Source organism: Rhopalosiphum padi, chromosome 1 (assembly GCF_020882245.1).
Source record: "Rhopalosiphum padi isolate XX-2018 chromosome 1, ASM2088224v1, whole genome shotgun sequence".
Taxonomy (NCBI): Eukaryota; Metazoa; Arthropoda; class Insecta; order Hemiptera; family Aphididae; genus Rhopalosiphum; species Rhopalosiphum padi.
The window spans coordinates 81,120,970-81,141,671 of NC_083597.1; the positions used below are offsets into that span (position 1 = coordinate 81,120,970).

General features: G+C 27.3%; 1 protein-coding gene across 7 annotated transcripts in view; it reads right to left on the reverse strand.

Moving 5' to 3' along the window:
* The window catches only part of LOC132922587 (protein Gawky), a 34,641-nt gene extending 21,973 nt beyond the window's left edge, over nucleotides 1-12,668 (reverse strand). For 3 of the 7 annotated variants that reach the window (XM_060986189.1, XM_060986197.1, XM_060986172.1), the window contains exons 1-2: nucleotides 12,411-12,668; nucleotides 1,729-1,830 (exon numbers count right to left, since the gene is read on the reverse strand). In XM_060986189.1, coding sequence (XP_060842172.1) covers nucleotides 1,729-1,782 — 54 coding nt within the window. In that variant the 5' untranslated portion in view covers nucleotides 1,783-1,830; nucleotides 12,411-12,668. Of the gene's footprint in view, nucleotides 1-1,728; nucleotides 1,831-5,777; nucleotides 6,186-12,410 lie in introns of those variants that run through there. The other 4 variants (XM_060986222.1, XM_060986180.1, XM_060986205.1 and 1 more) reach the window with 4 other exon arrangements.
* Between the last annotated feature and the right edge of the window lie 8,034 nt (nucleotides 12,669-20,702).

Consider the following 20,702-nt stretch of genomic DNA (forward strand, 5'->3'; position numbering starts at 1 on the left):
CAATATTATCAAACTTAAAGGTAATAATGTTATCTAGGGCATCTCATAGGCTTTTATTGGTATTTAAATATTTAAGCAAGTTACAAGCATTTTAAAGTTTGAATATTTTACATAACCATAACTCACTTATAAATTATGATATCAATAAAGGCTACGAGATTCCACAGATAACATTCTTACATTTAAATTTGATAATTGGTAAATTTACTCTAATATTAAAGCTAACATCACAAAATGTGTTCTGCTGAACGAAAATTTGCTATGATCTACATTACTAAGACAGAGAAAACAGATGCGGATATATCGTCCTCTTAATAGAATATAAACAAATTGGGCCGATGCTAATTTTATGTGCTCGTTGTATTGTCCATTACATTTTCAAATTTTTTTATTTACTATATGAAATTAAATTAAATATAAAAAACACATATTTTAAAAAGAGTTACATTGAATAATTATTGTTTGTTTTAAATGTTCCGTTGTAAGTCATCGTCTTATTGGTGCTGAAACGTATATAATATTTAAGTAGGTACCTTTACTCCGTATAACCATATTAAATTCTTAACAATAAATAAGTGATAATTTGACAAATACAGATAATCAAACTTATTTCAGATTTGGTTAATAATATATATATTTTTCAGCATTTTGCATCAAAAACCGACAAATACGCGCTTAAAAACAGAAAAGGACACAAATAATGCACTTGTAAATAAAAAATGGTAAAATATAAAATTATATGTAAAATAAAATTTTGATATTTTGAAAATAGATATCATGAAACACATTTCTATATAAAAATGGAAGCTATGGACAACCTAAAAAAATATGCAAAATCATAAACATCCTAAACCTAGACTATAATCATTAATTGCCGCCCATGGCCCATGTCATTAGTTCTTACTCCTTCAAAGCCCAGTTATATAATTTGTTGAATTTTTGTCTATTGTTAATATTAAGTAATAAGTATGATCAATTGATATCAACAGATATTATAAATTGATAAATTATGGTACATTATATAGAATATTTCCTTTACAATGTGACACATACATTTTATAATTTTTTTAAATTACTTTCATTAAGAAAAATTTATAATTATTAACATTAAGGTAATAAAAGTTACATGTTAAGCAACATTTTTCTTTCAATATTAATATTTATACAAATAATTTAATTTTTTAAGATAGGATCTAAATGTGCAAACTATATGAAAATATATGTTTTTTAAATCACTTAATAATAAATATCAATTGTATAATTTTTTTCAACACTAAATTAATATGAAAAAAGAATTATAAAATCGAATAGGGTTACTAAAGTTATAAAATAATGTTATTCAATTTAGTTTAACGAAATTATCAAAATACAAAAGACAAAAAAGTAATTTATATAATTACCTAATACCTACTTATTTAATCATGAAAAATTGTATGAACATTAAAACAAATGATAAATAATTAGTTTTCGTAGATACAACTAATATATATTTATATTAAATTAAAAACATGGTTAACTTAAATAACCTAGAGTTAGGTTAAGAGTCGGAGGATGTCTTGTATGAAGTACTTTTAAAATTGATAATTATTTAATCAGAAACCTTTTATAGGTACCTATTATTTATAATATGTATATCATTAAACAAGGTAATTCAAAAATATGCCGTTTAATAAACATTGCTAAACAATTTAACAATATTAATCAAATAAATTGAAAAAATTAACTAACCTCTTTTTGTACAGCGCTTGAATCATTTATATTAGATACACATATTATAACCATTAGACTTATAACCGTTTATTCTTTGGCAAATTGATGCATATACCAAGTCTAAAACATTAAAAAAAATATATTAACAAATACTCTCTTGGTTAACGTTAACCTAACCACAGGTGTTTACAGTATAATACTAAACAGATTGATTTAATAAACAGTATGAAAATAGGCATCTGTTTAAACACAGTAGTTGACAATAATATAATAAAACTGGAAAGAGTAAAATGTTAATTTTATCATTTATATGTTCTATAAGTCAAATATTCATGTTTTATTTAACATAGAATTGTTCAATGATTTACCAATTAAAGAAAACAATCAAATTGAAGAATTTCAAATAATTAAGGGAAGTATCTACATGTATAAATATTTGATTTTTGTTAAATTTTATATTGAAATAAAGTATCAATTAAACAATATTTTACTAACGCACACAAAATTAAATAAGGATGTTGATAACTATGTATAATATGCGTAAAATCCTATAAATATGACAACCTACAACACGTAAGTGTTAAAAATGTTATAATCTTAACTCTCCATCCAAGTATAGACATATTTTGTTAATCACTATAACTAAACATCGCTATATATGTGTTTTATAAAATAAATGTTTACCACAAAAAGTGCATTTAGTGAAAACTTAAGATTATAATCACAATTTATCATTTTAATACATTTCTCATCATTAATTAACTACTATATAATATAATATAGACTCTACAATACATATCCATAGTCAATAAAATATAATTTAGTGAACACAAAACATCAACTATTTTTTTTTTTTTATTATAAATAAACAATTTATACAGCTAATACACAATAAGTTTATGTAGTAAGAGAAATACAGGACATGCGGTGTTAAAGAAGTGGGTTCTAATTTACATAAATACATTTAGTATAAATAATCAACTATTTAAAATAATATTAAAAATATGCCATAACCACGTGTGATGTCTTCTCTTACGCCATAACATATCATGAAATTAGAAGTTACAGTTTAGTATTTTTACCTTACATATTAGAGGAAACTAATCTATTTTTAAACATTAAGGTAAGAACACTATCTGTGTTCACTTCTCAGCTTATTTAACAATATTTTAATTTTTAAACAATTTATATACATTATTAAATTTTAATATTTTATTTATTAATAATTTGTTTAAAAGTACAAATATTGTAAAAAGCCAATAAAAAAACAGAAATAATGTTTTAACTTTGAAAGTTGATAATAGGTCAATTTACTCTAAAAAAAAAAAATTTACTCTCAACATAAAACTTGAAGAGCTGAACTTAATTCAATGAGAGAGTTAAAATTATGTTCATAATTTATCATTAAATATATTAATCATTTGATATTACTACACACAATTTTATTATAAGTATATAAGACAAAAAAAAATTACTTTAAGCTTACTTTAAGTATTCAGTGAGAGAGTTCAAAATTATGATCACAATTAATCATTTTAATATATTTCTCATCATTAATTCAAATTAATAGAAAATGTTGTAATTTTTTTCCTGATTTACATGCCTAAATATTTACTATAGTCTGTCCAACGAGAGAATGCGCCAATTCTACGCATCACCCCACGTCACTATGCTATCAAAACTGGTTTGTCATGGCTGAGTATCATTGGGGAATGCGCAGAAAAACTAATTTTGGTCGGTTTGCGGGGTGTTCTCTTGCTGGACAGAGTATAGTAATTTAACTTAAGTATCTATCCATAATCAATAGATATAATTTAGTATAAAATTCAAATCTTACTATTTAAAATAATATTATGGGTTCAGTGAGAGAGTTCAAAATTATGTTCATAATTTATCATTAATTATATTTCTCATCATTCTATATTATTATATACAATTTTATTATAAGAATATTAAGAAAAAAAAAGGATTACTTTAAGCTTACTTTAAAATTTAAACATTCAGTGAGAGAGTTCAAAATTATGATCACAATTAATCATTTTAAAATATTTCTCATCATTAATTAAAATAAATATAAAATGTTGTAAATTTTTTTCTGATTTACATACCAGTGTATACTAGTAATTTTACTATAGTATCTTACAATAATCAATAGATATAATTTAGTATAAAATTCAAAACTTACTATTTAAAATAATATTATGGGTTCAGTGAGAGAGTTCAAAATTATGTTCATAATTTATCAATAATTATATTTCTCATCATTCTATATTATTATATACAATTTTATTATAAGAATATTAAGACAAAAAAAAAGGATTACTTTAAGTTTACTTTAAAATTTAAACATTCAGTGAGAGAGTTCAAAATTATGATCACAATTAATCATTTTAAAATATTTCTCATCATTAATTAAAATAAATATAAAATTTTGTAAATTTTTTTCTGATTTACATACCAGTGTGTACTAGTAATTTTACTATAGTATCTTACAATAATCAATAGATATAATTTAGTATAAAATTCAAAACTTACTATTTAAAATAATATTATGGGTTCAGTGAGAGAGTTCAAAATTATGTTCATAATTTATCATTAATTTTATTTCTCATCATTCTATATTATTATATACAATTTTATTATAAGAATATTAAGACAAAAAAAAGGATTACTTTAAGCTTACTTTAAAATTTAAACATTCAGTGAGAGAGTTCAAAATTATGATCACAATTAATCATTTTAAAATATTTCTCATCATTAATTAAAATAAATATAAAATTTTGTAAATTTTTTTCTGATTTACATACCAGTGTGTACTAGTAATGTTACTATAGTATCTTACAAAAAATCAATAGATAAAATTTAGTATAAAGTTCAAAACTTACTATTTAAAATAATATTATGGGTTCAGTGAGAGAGTTCAAAAATATGATCATAATCAATCATTAAAAATTGTTCACATCATTACAATAAAAAATTATAAAATTGATGTTTTGTCGTCTGTTTTGAACGTCAAACTTTAGGAAAACCTATTTTAAAATTTATATCATTATGTTAAAACTAAGTATGCAAGTCATGCTATTTCAGATACAATGATAAGACTTAGTTAAGTTTTTATATTTACTAGGTGCACGACGCACTTCTGATAGAATATGGGATTTAATATAAAAACACAAATACCTATCAAATATAATTATTATATTTTATTAGATATATAATTTAAAAGAATATTAAAATTAAACATAATAAAAACATACCTAAACAATTCAACAAAGTTTTACGAAAGCACAATTTTGTTGAAATAAAATAATATATAATGTAAGGGAAATCTAAGTTCAAGTTAAAAAGTTATCACACCCGCTGAGCGAATTTAAAATCATTTTCTTTTTATATATATATATATATAATCATCATTACACAACCCTTTTACATGATTTTAAAACCCAGACGATTTAGTAACTTAGTCTAGAGTCCTAACAAACATACTTGTTTATAAAAAATTACAAAAAACAAAGCAAATATTAACATAATTAAATCTTAATGAACCAAAAATATATATCTAAATGTCGCACTGGCGCTTAACATTATCAAAAATATCAGAATTAAGCACAGTGATACCAACATTAAAACGGCCTTACGGGAAATTCGCAATAGTACACGACATCACTGCAAAATGTCATTTACTTGTAAAAATAAAAATCGATCCGTGGGGTCGATATTTCCACAATATTTTATAAAATGTTTTGAAATGAAAAACTACTTACAATTACTGTAAAAAATGTTAAGTGTGAACACCAATTATATTATGAGTAGTAACGAAATGGTTTTAGAAAATGTTTTTAAATCTCTCATAAGTTATCTTTTAGACCGACATTTAGAAAGGAAAAAATAGTTGTCAACGCGTAACGTTTTTATTTGCTTTTTTAACACCACAATTTGAAGTCGTATTATAATACTAGATTATGCAAAATGAAAATATTCCAAGTTACTAAGTGACGATCTGATTGAAAAATTATAAAAATACTGTTATTGCCGAACAAGAAAGAAAAATAACAATAATAAATTACCTTCAGACTGGTATATCCAATATTCCACAGAGATTAAGATATTTGTCACTTACACTAATAACACAGACGCGTTTTTATTAGAGATTATTCACTTAATACTAACATATTATTTGTAACAATGTATGTATTATCATTTAATTATCATTATTAGGTACTTAATAGTTAATATTTATATATTTAAAACGATTTATGCGCAATTCTTGTTGATTTTCGTTGAACAAAAATAATAACAATATTATAATGACTTTAATATATTCGTGGGGTGGAGATGTGTTCGCGTTTTGGTGAGAGATGAACGAAAACACGACGGGCGAACGAAAACGCGAACGACGCCGAAAAATACAGAAGCACGACCGTGCAGTGCGCGAGAGGGCATCGTTCTACTGTCGGCCAATCGCCGCCGATCCGGTTCACCTATTCCGTTCGGCCAATCTTCACTCGCTCGGCCGCCGTCGCCGCCGTCGCCGTCGCCGACGATACCACCTAACCCCACCGGCACTACCAAAGCAACGCTGCCGCCGCCACAACCACCTCCTTTTTGGACACCGCCGTCACAACTACCGTCGCCCGTTCGCCACGGCGCGACAATAAAAATTGATCTGGGACGCGTACTAAGCGCGCGATAAAACGCACCACACTCGCTCTGTATAATTTACAATAATATTGTACAGTAGACGGCGGTGGCGGTCATAGCTCGATAACTAAGGGTGGTGAGTGAGTGAATTTATGTGTGGTTGATTGCTGAATTTGTGAAACTTCAAAACTTGTAATATTATTTTACTATTGCCGTGCTCATGTACAGACGTTGAAATAAAAATGTATATATTATAAACACCCCCGAAAGTACGAGATTTAAGTGCCAAAAACATTTCGTCTGTTGTTGTTATTATATTGTTATTGTTATTGTTTTTGTTGTTGTTATGAAACGGAGTCCGTTACGTTTTGCGATCGCGGCCCCCATGTCGGTGCGCACAATTAGAAAGTACCTACATAGTAAATACAGTTTTACTGTGCGCATACGTTTTATGCGTACAACAATGTATGTACGATGTATTACTATGTACAATGGCGGAATGTATAAGACCTAGGCCGACGACACGGCGGTCACACTGTAGCCAACGAATACAATAATTATGGCGTGAATGCGTGATGTTTCGATTCGTATTTCTTTTTTAGTTCCCTTTCGCTACGCTTTACACGCGCAAACAACGGGACTTTCCCCTCCGACGACGACGCCGCGGATGCCGCTGCGTCCGTTACAGTTAGATAGGTTTATTATGCACAGATTTATGTTTTTTTGCTACCGAGACATCCGAAAGATAATAACCGATGGAAATTGCATCAGTCAATAAGCTTCCCTTCCACCCAAAAAACTACGACCGTCACGTGCGTTACGCGAACTATTAGTACTACTATTATTATAGTTTGGTTGTGCAAAAAGGCGGAAAACAACAATCCAAAGATGAAAAAAAAATAGTAACGCAGAAAATCGTTCGCAACGACGACACGGCAGCGGGGTCGTTGACATTTGACCGCTGCGTGCAACGTGAAAGTCGTCGACTGAGCCGGGAAACAAAATATCGTTAGTCGTTACTTATTTTTTGGGGCCAATCGGACAACCCTCCTCAACTCCCACCACCTACAAGGTCAACCCCATTTCATCCCCGCGCTCACTGATGATTTTTTTGTATGCATTTTTAGTTTGTACAAATCTAAATTAAATACATGTATTGAATATCTAAATAATATATTTATTGTAATAAAAATATTGTAGTAAGATTATTGATTTTATAAAAATCGGAATTGGTAGTTGGTACCAACACCACACGGGCGGCGGGTACACACAATAATAATAATAATAATAATAATAATAATAATACAATAATATAAAAATAAACACGCGCAAGACATGGTCGAGAGCCAACAGCAGCTGCTGTTGCTGGGCAAGTCTACAGAAGGGGTCACGATGGGAGGGGAGCAGCGACCGATGTGTTTTCGTGTGCGGCCAATGGATCGTGAAAAAACGATGAAAAAACAAACTCTGCGCCGCCGCCGTTACGTGGTATGTCGACGACGGTTGGTCACACTGCGATCAGACCGAACGTATCTCGTAAAATACGGTGCAGCGGCAGCTTCCGACCGCACTAGCAGCGCGGGACCGGGGACACGCTCAAAACGACAAAATACGCTTCGGGCACTACCAAGGTTGCTCCTAATTTCTATGCTTGTAACCGTCGTCGTTCTCAGGGTCTGATCTAGCCTGCATGGATAGTCGACGTTAACTGCGTAATTTTCGTCAATAGGATTTTTTTTTAAATATTTTTTTCTTCTACTCCTTCCACACGATCGCAGCTATTATGTACTATTATAATAATTCCCTTCTCTTGCCATAATAATATTATGGTCTCGGCGACTGTGTATACGTTTTGCAATATAATAATAATATCGTCATTGTTATAATTACACAATACCCTTCGTTGTCACCTGATACACGAAATGTATGCATTACTACGGTCTACGATTGACGGACATCAACGGTGACCGGCAAAATGTAAACAACGGCGGCGGCGAATCAGACGATCCGCGATTTTGAAAGTACAGGCCACGACCGACATGCGCAGAAAAATCGACAACAAAATCAAAGCACCTACACGAGACATACAACCTTGACTGAGAGAACTTTTTTTTTTTCAAAAACAAGTTATTGCCGGTTGAACACTACACTTATAATCAACGTAACAGGAATCAAAAATCTAGCTATATTTAAATATTATTATGCATAACTATAATTATATTTAACAATAAATGACATTTTCTGTTTGTTGGGAAAATATTTAAAATTATTTAGGATTTGTATTGCTCGTTAAGTTTCAGAACATAGTAATTATTACCATTATATTTGAATCTAAAATTATCAACTAAAAATATATTTCTTGTCAATTAAAAAATATAATTTGATACTATAATATAGTTATCAATTACAATTAGTTAAATTTTGATATTTTAAAATAACACACAACAGATAAAAACTTAATGAACGTAAACATTTATTTCTTTTCATATTAACTGTACAACCATTTGTTATCAAAAATCTACTACTAAACGGTTTAAATAAAATAAATCCCACCAATAAAAGTTATCATATAAAATAATAGATACACGTACACTTCAACAACTATATTATTATCAACAGTGTTACACAAAACAAATGAGAACATGTTGTGAAATAGCTGCAATTTACATGCTAATTATATTGTTGAGAATAGTTTTAGTTGTTTATTTTTATATAAGAACACACACACATTTTTTTTTTAAATACTTCGAAATATTAATATGTTTACTAAATTAATACAGTATACTATACAGTATACACTATATTATTATTTCATCCAAAATTGTATTTTCGTCTGAAAATATGTATTGAAATTTTTATAGACATTTAATTCGCAGTAAATAAAGTAAATAATAAATTAGTTACTATGATAAATCAATAACAAATTATAAATGTTTTTTTCTAAAAATTACGAAAGAATAGATTTAGAGCGTATGCCAATATACTATAATTTACATAAACACGTCAACGTCAATACCACGCGAATCGCGATTGTGTTATTACTTAATATTTATCAACATCAGAAAAAAATTCTGACAGATGATAAGACACGTGAAACAGCACGAAACTATAAGATACTCAATTTCGTATCATGACTTTAAGAGTGCCACCAAATTATTAAACTCTACACAATTAATATCCTCATCATTAGTAAATACCACGAATAAATTACTTTTTTTAAGTCCATTAAATAATGATATGAATGTATTAAATATACTTAAATTAAAAACATAAATGGTTCATCAAAATTGTATGGTTTATAATAAGAATGTTTCATTATTATTTTATTTTACGATTTTTTTTCCATATTTTTATTGAAATGTAAAAAAATAAAGAAAGGAGGAAGTTAAGGTACAAATCAAAGTAGCAATAACAGACATCAATAGGAAATGAATGTTTTGGTTGAGCGCGTATAATTATTTAGGAAGACCTAATAGTGATTTTCATTTACATGTTATCTATTATTTCTAAAATTGCTTTTCGAGAGCAAACAAGAATCATTCAATTCGTAAAAGTTTTTTTTTATAATAACATGTTTATAGGTTATTTAATAGTTGATGTAGGTACTAAATAAATTAACACAATTTGTTCCATTAAAAGATATTTTATCCAAATATTTTGACAGCAAACATTTAATCAGATTAATGTGTTCTGCTTGTAAATGCAATTCATAAAAATAAGCACCATAATAATCAAAAATAAATATAAACATTTCAAATTTACACCTAAATTGTTTTTAAAAGATTGATTTTACTGATTTGAAATCCACAAAACAATAGTTGATAAATATTTTTTCTATAACTTATTCATATTATTAATTATAAACATATTATATTTATATTTAATATTATATCTACATGAAAAATCATTGAGAAAACGGGTAGGTTTTACTAATTAGGTAAATTCAAAATTGAAATTTTAGTTGTTTTATTAAATTTTAACAAGATTAACTTAGGTAGAATTTAACACAATAAATAATAATCAATATGAAGCGCATCATTATGAATATAATTTTTATTAAATTAATGAAACAATTGCCTTATTGATCTTATAAAAACTATGCAAACTAAATTTGAAAATTTGATTTTATTACATATGAATAAACTTACATTTGTAGAACAAACAAGTGTTAACTAGGAAATCTGCAGATCTTCTTAGATTACGAAATGGGTTACAAGATTATACTCCATAAATAAACAATACATATATGGTATTATGAGTAAGAATGATTACAGAATCTTTAAAATGAATGAAAATAAATTTTTTTAACTAAAATAAACAAAAAAATTAGAGACAATTAATAATATTCAATATCAGTATAGTTAACAACTATAGAAATAACTCTCACTGTCATCGTAACTGAAAAATTTATAATATTTTAATGACCTCAGAAACGACGGGGAACGAAAAACCAGAGACAGTATATCAACAAAATGCAGACTAATATCATCCATCTCGCGCTTAAAGTCTGTATAGCTCCGATAAAATTAACTATAAAGATAACGAACATTGAAGGTTTTAACTCCTGTTATCACTATCATAATTATGTTAAATGTTTAAAGAACTAATTATAATTATCAAGGTACATAATATTAAGGCTACCTAAATAATATTAATAATAATATAACAAGTAATTTAAAAAATATTTAAATACGATAAAGAACGCTACATATTATTAATTTATTAATCGTGACTCGCGAGTGTACCAACTATATCATATCGTATCGTTCATTTTTTAATCGATTTGTTTTTATCACGCAATAAGATTTTACAAAACGAATAGTGTCTATCTCTGTACCAATATTATTGTAATCCTAGAGTAAACGTTAAATAAACCAACGTTTCTTTGATTGTGGGTTAAACAAACTCGTGTAAACGCGTTCTATTTTCGAAGATATCGTTAACAAAAAATAGAAAATTGTTATGTCTTAAATTTTTATTATCAAAAATAATAATTAGCAGTATTTGACGATGCAGTTTTAAGTAACCTGGTTACTAGTTTAGCAAACTATTATTATATTATATATTGTTGTTCACTAAACTAGAAATCGGGTTGCTCAAAACTGCATCACTAGAACACGCTTAATAGTAATGATAACCATAAGCGTATTTGAGGGAAGCTTGGGGGGCGTAGCCCCCTCAAAATCAATCATAGCCCCCCAAATGGTTTGTAATATACCCTTCCACCTTTATATATCTCAGGGAGCATACACACAGTACATACATGCAAATTATAATAGCCCTCCCAAATTTAAAACTCAAATTGCACCTATGATGATAACAACCAAACGACGTAGTCCTATTATGGAAAAATTTGCAGATGGAAATGTGTGTGGAAAAACGCAAAGTATTAGCAAGAACGCGACAAAACACATTAGTATTTTTGACGCACGAAAAATAATTTTTTTATTATTTTTTTCAGATATCAATGAAACAAGGCAAATGCTAATACTGATGTATTGATCGGCTTTCAAAACTAAAACAACGATAATATAAGTAATAATTATCATTACCATAATATTAGAACGATATATTTACGGAGAACCCGTACGAGGTGGGAAATGATTTTCTTCCTTCTTTTTATGGTAAGGGTCGTATGAAAATCGACATAATTTGACCTTTATATTATTATAGGTAGTGCGTATTTCTGATAACGATTGTCCCCACACAAACGCACACACACGCACGAGCGCGCGACGGTTTAATTCCAATTTCCAGCCGTAGATATATAGAGGGCACGCAAACGTAAGCACGCACGCTCACATACGACACGTAATTAACGGATGTGCAACGATAATCTATTGACGCAAAAAAGTATTTTATGGTCAGGGGCTCAAAGCGGATAACGATATCGTATTATTATTATTTAAATCAATTACACTACGAAAATTGTTCGTATTTTTGTTGTCGTTATTGTCATTATCGTCTAGTTTCGGGGGGGAAGATGTGTGCCGTAAATGACAAAACAGACGTAAACAATTTTTAATAAATAAAAAAGCAAAAAACGTAAAAAAACGTACCTTGTATGTGTGTGTGATGCAGACGACAAAATGTGTTGTATGCAATCCGATTGTATAGTATCACAGGAATTGGTGTATACCGACGCCTGTGAGTGCGGTCGTCGTTTCAATCGGCCGACACGATAATTCAATGCGAATACGTCAACAAACGCGAATCGCATCCGAACAAGACAGAGCAGACGCCATTTTTGTTTGTGATTATAGAAATGGGACAAGACAACGAAAGTATGCGGCGGTACCGCGCGCGCATCCGTCCGGTCGGTGCTGCTCCTGCTCGACGGCCGCTCGCGAATGCGCAATACGACGCGCATGGAAAAAGAAACCGACGCCCGCGCTCCTGTCACCGTTTCGTCCATGACAGCTCAAGCACCACCGGCGGAATTATAAGTACATTAGTACCTATACCTACCTAATACATATATATATATAATATTATATTCATGTTCATAGGTCAATTTAGATGCCAATATTATAACCGTCGTTACTCGTTTCTCTATATTATATTACACCCTAGATCAACACTAAATGTGAATTATATTTTAAATTAGAAAAAAAAATTATAATTTGTATACAAAAATGTATTTTAAAGAAGGTACGTATTAGGTATAATAAGTAGGTAAGCTGTTTACCAAACTCTATTTGATTTCCAAGTTATGACTTATTATGAACACAGATTTTAAATTAACTGCAGGGTGCCTAGTGGTGTATGCTCATGAGGGGGATCAGGGTGTCATATCCCCCCCTTTGGATTTTTTTGTAATGATATATTATTTACATGAAAAAGAAATGTAGGGTCTGTGACTTTCAAAAAAGCTGAGCACGCCACAAGACTTTATTATAATTGATAAAACATTGAATAAAATTAATATATTTTATTTGTATGACTGACGGTGAGCTATAGTGAGCACGAACTAAAGATCTCATAAACTGCAGTGGCGTAACTGGGTGGTGCAAATACAGCACTTGCACCACCACATTTTAGATGTGGTGGTGCAAAGGTATGTTTTTGCACCACCAGAAAATCATTGAAATGTATAATGTAATATATAAACAGGTACAAAATTGTAATTTTCGTGCATGTATTGGACATTATCAATTAAATTATTATTCTATCTTTATAGTTTATTTTAAAATAGTAAAATCAAAAATATGGCAATAATTCAGTACCTAATAAATTATCAAAAATAGAATACATAAAACAAAATTACATTCAAAAAGGTTTTCCATTAATTACAGAGACATTAAAAATATTCCGAACAATACCTACTAATACAGCAGGTTGCTAAAGATCTTTTTCTTGTCTAAAGAGGTTAAAAACTTACCTTAGAACGACTATGGGACAAGATGAAAGGCTTAGTAGTTTAGCTTTTAGCTTCTTTGTAGCTCGAAAAAAAAGAATAATATTAATTTGGATCAAGTAATTGATGAATTCGATTCGGGATCTGTGGAAAGACGACGTCGTCTCAACTTAAAATAAATAAAAAACATTTTTGACTGTTTTTTTATTAATATAATAATAATAAAGGTTTTACTGCTAAAATAATTCAAAATGTATTTAATATTTTAAGAAATATATTATGGGGAAAATTATTATGATTTTACTTAGGAAGTTGGATTATTGGTATGTTGAAATAATTATAAGTTGACAATATGCCACTGCACTACCAGCAATTGGACCCAATTTACACCACTGATAGACTGTACTCACGATTATAATATCTTTCTAAAAACGTTATTGCAAATAAAATAATAATAATAAAAAAAAACATCTAGTTATAAAATATCAATACCTATCCTAAAAAATAATTTGTTAGAATAAAATAAAATCGCGCGTGTTCATATTATGTGCATATACCTCTATAATTGCAATACTCGAAATTGCTTAATAACTTATCTTTTTGTTTAATCACTTTGTATGCACAATGGTTTAACAAATAAATAAAAATAAACAAATATTACTTTTATTTGACACAGACTTATTTTACTTACCAGTAAACCACTGCAATATACAGGTAGTGAGCAATAAAAATAGGAATACAATTCATAATAATATATTATAGCATATTAATAAACTGCAGTAAACAGTATACATATTATTATAGTATAATGGATATTTACAAAATATTTACTTAATTATTTAAAAAAAAAATGAATGTTGCACAATCACTTTACGTATGACTCAAGTGGTACTTATTAATAATTAAAATAATATTAATATAATAATTTCTTCTTAACTATATGATAATTTAATATGTTTCTCCTTATTAACAATAAACCTTAAGAGTTAAATATATAAATATATTATTTGTTAACTATTGACATAAATAAATAAGTTACAACTTAACTTAGTTAACTGTTTATATTATATAGGCAATTTTAAGTATGTAGGTATCATGCAGTAGTAAATATCTATATCTAGATAATTAAGTATTGTAGTTTAAGACGTACATTCGAATATAGATACTTAAACAATTAAGTTATGTGTCCATACATATTAAAATTGTCATCGGTGCTGCACATTGTGTCTTACAGAAACGAGCAGAAACAATAAATAATAAAAAATTATGCATGTGACGACATTTCCATAGATAATATTAATTTGTTATTCACGCTAAGGTTTTATATTGTCGATTATTATTGGTATTTTAATTTTTTATATTAAAAATTACAATATACACGATATTATACATACCTATACTATTGTTATCTCAGCCGTCAACTACGGTTGCCGTCTTGTTGCTCTACACTTGTGCGTTGTTTAATTAGGCATATATATACACCGATACTCGGTAGTAAACCGCAAAGCTGTACAGCTGTACCTATAGATGCTCGAGACTTGTGTTAAATATTTTACAGAATAAATGTAAGTTGTAAGTAAGCAATTATTTTCTTTTATTGAAACAAATTACGTAGGTATGATATAATAAACAAAAACGGCACTTATACCTGCAATATATAAGTTTAGGATTTGATCCTATAATTTTTTCCATTTTTCAAATTATATTTACGTTATATTATAACCATGGACTCGGAACTTAAAGCATTTGCTTATTTTTATGGATTGACTTAAAATGTGGCAGAGTGCTATGGAAGTGCATGCCATGTTAAAACACGTTCAATTATGAAATTTAAAAGTGTTTTATTTTGTTTTTTCAACGATTTTTTAAAAATATGCTTATTTCCAGTTTTTCTGATTATTTATGTTTTTTGACCAGTTTTTCTACTTTTATGGGTTTTTCAGAAAATCTCTCGGAAAATCTATAAACAATAAGGCAAAATGTCTCGAAAGTGAAGTTTGATTTTTTTTATAATATAAAGATTTATTTTTATTTGTTGAGTTTGAAGAAACTTGACCACTTGGTCATTGATGCATAATATGTTGTATAAGACATCTAAAACTTTCGTTTGCCTAAAATAAATAATATATATATTATATGCTAATTCGAGCGATTGTAAACTCGGCCAGAGGAAAAAAATGTTTAAAAGGTCTATTGTAAACTCGGCCCGTGTTTTTTTCAGGTAAAAATTATTTAGATGTAAACTCGGCCCGGATAAAAGTGTTTTTATATAATTTCCTTATAATATTTTTAAGAACCATTTAGCATTACCCAGAGGACACCACGAGGAGGCGATTCTCATTATACTCCAAACATTATTTTCATTTTCGTATTATTATTCAAAGTATGAAAAAACTTATGTATCCAGGTATCCTGAACTCTAATATACGACATACAAATTAAAAATCATTCAAAAAACAGCATCATTGAATAGTAATTAATAAAATATGATATATAGACATATAACTTCTATTATAGTAAAAAAAATATAACTTGTTTATGTATTTTTAACGTTATTATACGTACGTGTAATGTCTATAATACAGTTTATAGGTATTATTGAATTATTCTATTGTGCAAATGGTGACAATAATTATAATAATTTATCTGAAAAAGGAAAAATCATCAATATACGAATTATAATAATATCATACCTTTAATTTACGAGTATACCTACAGTTTTATCACAATATCACGCGTATTTTAATTTTTTTTATCGTATTTGTATAGGTACCTGCCACCTGGTACCTATAATAGGATTTGCTCGATGTTTATTATATAATATTATATTACAATCACGGACAACGGACAATCTTATCCTCTGCAAATATGTATCTACGTAATATACATTATACGCACTGTGCATAATGCAAATGCAGTACATAGTACATATACGATATACCTAATTAAGTAATATCTAACTATAAGTATCATCAGCTAAAATTGAATGTTATATAATATTGATTAATAATTATGTGATGTATATATTTTTATTTTTATGACAAAAGAGTGAAATGAATATTAGGCCACTAGGCAATAATGTATAATAACATATTAACATAGTTATGATTTGATATGCTAAAATATTTATCCAAATAAATATTACGATATTTTATAATACATCATTCTTTTAATTGTATACATAATATGCGTATAGTATGTATATTAGTTGTGTTTTGTGTGTTTTATAAAATAATATACTTTATATAGCAGATACACCAATCATAGTAGCCATATTATAGCTAGCTGCAGTATAGCCTATTTAGGGCATGGGTAAATACTATACATATATTATATATAATATAATACAACGATGATGTACGCACTACAATACGGTGTCCCACGAAGATTCACTAAATTAAAACAGTATTATAAAATCGAGTCTGCATTATCCCACCACTTTAAATTGATAAATCCTCGCGAGGCAACCCTATAGCAATTAATTTCAACAAACGTATTAACATATTGACCTAGTTTTGAGTTAAGTGAATAATAATAATCAGTGAACTTTCATTTAGCACATATTCATTTTAAAATGTTTTCTGACAACAATAATCGTTGTTTACCTTCAAAATGCATATAATTATACATTATATTAAATTTATGCAACACAATATATAAACATTAAACATAAAGCCAAAAACTATCATGTGAAGCATATTATATACACGTATAGCTTGATCATTATAGCATTATTTATAAAAAATATATGTAATATAGATATAATGTTATAAATATATTAATAAAGTATGTAGAATGATGATGAAGTTATATATTATAGTTTATCTAATATGTTTATTTTATACTTAGGTATTTAGAATTAACTATGAGCTAATCAAACCTATAAGCATTTTAAAATCTTTTAACAAATTGTATTTGTATAGTTAATTATAATGTTAAATATTTTTGAATATTTATCGGCAATATTACATATTTTATGGTTGGACTAAAAAACGTAAAATTATGCTTATTTTACTTTGAATTAAGTTTTTTAAATTACCTATAAACATATATATTGTTCTCTAAAAATGATATAATACCTATTACAAAATCTTCTCAATAATTTAAAATATATGTTTAAGACTTAACCGTTTAATTTAATACAAATGTACTTAATACCTTTGTATACATAAATTCAATACTTAAATACTTATAAGTTATAACTTAAAAATAATATTCCTAGAAATCTTAATGTTTGATCAGTGACTTCTAATATACTATAAGTAAGTAGGTACTATACAATTATTATTAAATATAAATATATAGATAGTGTATTAATACAAAAATATATTAATTTATACATAATATATAAATCACTATAGGTACATGTAGTATTAGTATTTTAGTAATACCACTAGTATATATTATTTAAATGTTTAAAGTTTAAATTATCCATAAAATATTTAGGTATGTAGAACCTCTTAAGATATACGAGTATCTTTACACATTATACAAATACTAACACTTCTGAAATCAAATAATATTTAATAATATTAATTTAGTTACTAAAATACTGCGCGTATATAACTTATAAGTTATAAGTATTTAATTTTACAGTACATAAAACAACTATACTTTTTGTGTTGTATAATATCGAGAAATAAAAAAAAAACAAAGTTAAGTATAGTCTAAAAGTTTGTGTACATTATACGCGTGCATATTATTAATAAATGGGTAACTTGCCAGATTCTTAAAATAAATAAAACAATATTGTTGAAACTTGAAACAGAACATATTATATACTATTTAGTATTTAGTTACAAATAAATAGTCAAAAAACGAAAAAAATGTTTTGCACTTGATAGTATTACTTGTTATATACCCTCCTTATAGATAGGTACAACGGTTATCTAATATTTTACAAATTATTAAGTTTAGATATTTATGATGTTGTTATACGTATTTATTATAACACGTATACGTAAGTAATTTACTATAAATAATATGTTTACAGTTAAGTTAATAACTAATATAGATATAATTTATTATATTATTATTTATTTATTCCAAAACCCCAATACTGATGAAGAAAAAAAGTGTAACAAATTTTAAATGCACCATGCACCTATACTTTGTTTTAATTACGGCGCGATGGAGGCAAGGACTTGAGAGTTGAGGAATAAATTACTTAAATAACATTATATATAATATAAATATTATAGGTTTATACATTTATAATTATTTACATTTCTTATCCCTCTATTATTCTATATATTCTTGAAAAATAATTCGTCGTATAATCGATGATTAATTATAATTCTCCTCAAACATATATACGTATATATTTATGATGTATTGACGTAAAATATTGATATTCAATATTTGATTTCTTTTGAAAATTTGTAAAATCGTCCGAGAAATCTTTTTAACAAATTGTTCATGCCTTCTTGTATTTCTTGTATTTCTTCGATTTCCATGTCCATGAATTTTTTGATAATAACTTAAAATTATTTCTCACTTAAGTATAAGCGTTAATTCTATATATATAGAAATAAATGTGTGTATACACTGTATGATTTTGGCAAATTCAATGAAAATCCTGGTGTAGTCTGACCATTTACGTTGGCCGAATTTTGTCCCCAATAAACGGTCTAATAATTTGGTAAAATATTGAGCTGATGCTGGTTTTAGTCTGACCATCGACTTAGTGTGCAAATCTACAGATTTTAAATTTTTAAAATGAAAAAAAATTACGGGCCGAATTTTTTCAAGAGCCTTAAGCAGTGCTTAATTTGCTTGTAGGTTAATCCGGCACTGACCTAAATATATTAGAATATTTATATTCTTCATAATTTAATATTTACGAGTATATATACCTATAGTATATATTATTGAATTCTTGTAAAATATGATAAATTTACTATACTTATAGCCAGTATAGCCTATAGGTATTAATACGAAAGATAGCATGAAAGTAATTAAATATTTTGGATGTATAATAATGTAAATTGTATAATATATTAATATGTTTAATAACTGTTTTAATGACATTTTATTTATCATTTATTGATTTATTTATCATTCAACATAAATAGTTATCATTTTACTGCAGCATTATTGAAGAAAAAAAAGTGTACTTAGGTATTATTAGTGAATCATCCTTTATAGAATCACGCTTATATTGGTTGAATATCATAATATATTATTATTGTATAGAAATATCTACGCTGTAAATTAAATTAATGATTGTCCATCTTTCTTGATTTCATAAAGATATTACTTATAATGTCGTTGAACCTTGCAGAAATAGGACCTATCCAATGTTAGATAAATTATATTTACTGGATTTACTACTGTAATTAGAATATAATTTTGTGCAGTTGTCATAATTTATTTTATTTGCTTAATATTCAATTTTTTCTATGACACAGCAGCCTAATGTTAATACACATTTTTCGTTTTTTATCATAGCAACTAAGATAATAATATAATATTAATATATACGTTTTCACTATAATTAATTAATTTTTTAAATGTACTCAGTAAGACAGTAACTCATATCGTATTATATTTACCAAAAAAAAACAAAATACAATTTAAGCTGGTACATATATTCTTTTGGAAAGCACCACAATATAATATACAATCCTAGTTTTATCCATTTTACTGTCAGATGTATATTTGTATTGTTTTTTTACGTCATGACAATTAGATTTTATCTATATATGGTTTTATTTCGTTAATCGTTTCAGCAGATCCGTATAGCTATATAGTGGTCCTCACCATTGACTTTTTTAATAATAAACAACTACCTGTCTACAAACTTAGTACATACTTTAAATATATTCCGATATTAGTTTTCCGGTTACAAACTTTTAGGTATCTTATCAGTTATCACTTATCCAAAATATGTCAAATATGTATAGATGCATTTCATTTAAAAAAATGTATTTGATCTAACATTTAAAACCTATAGGTTATATTATAAATCTCAATAATGTTATGCTGTTGAGTC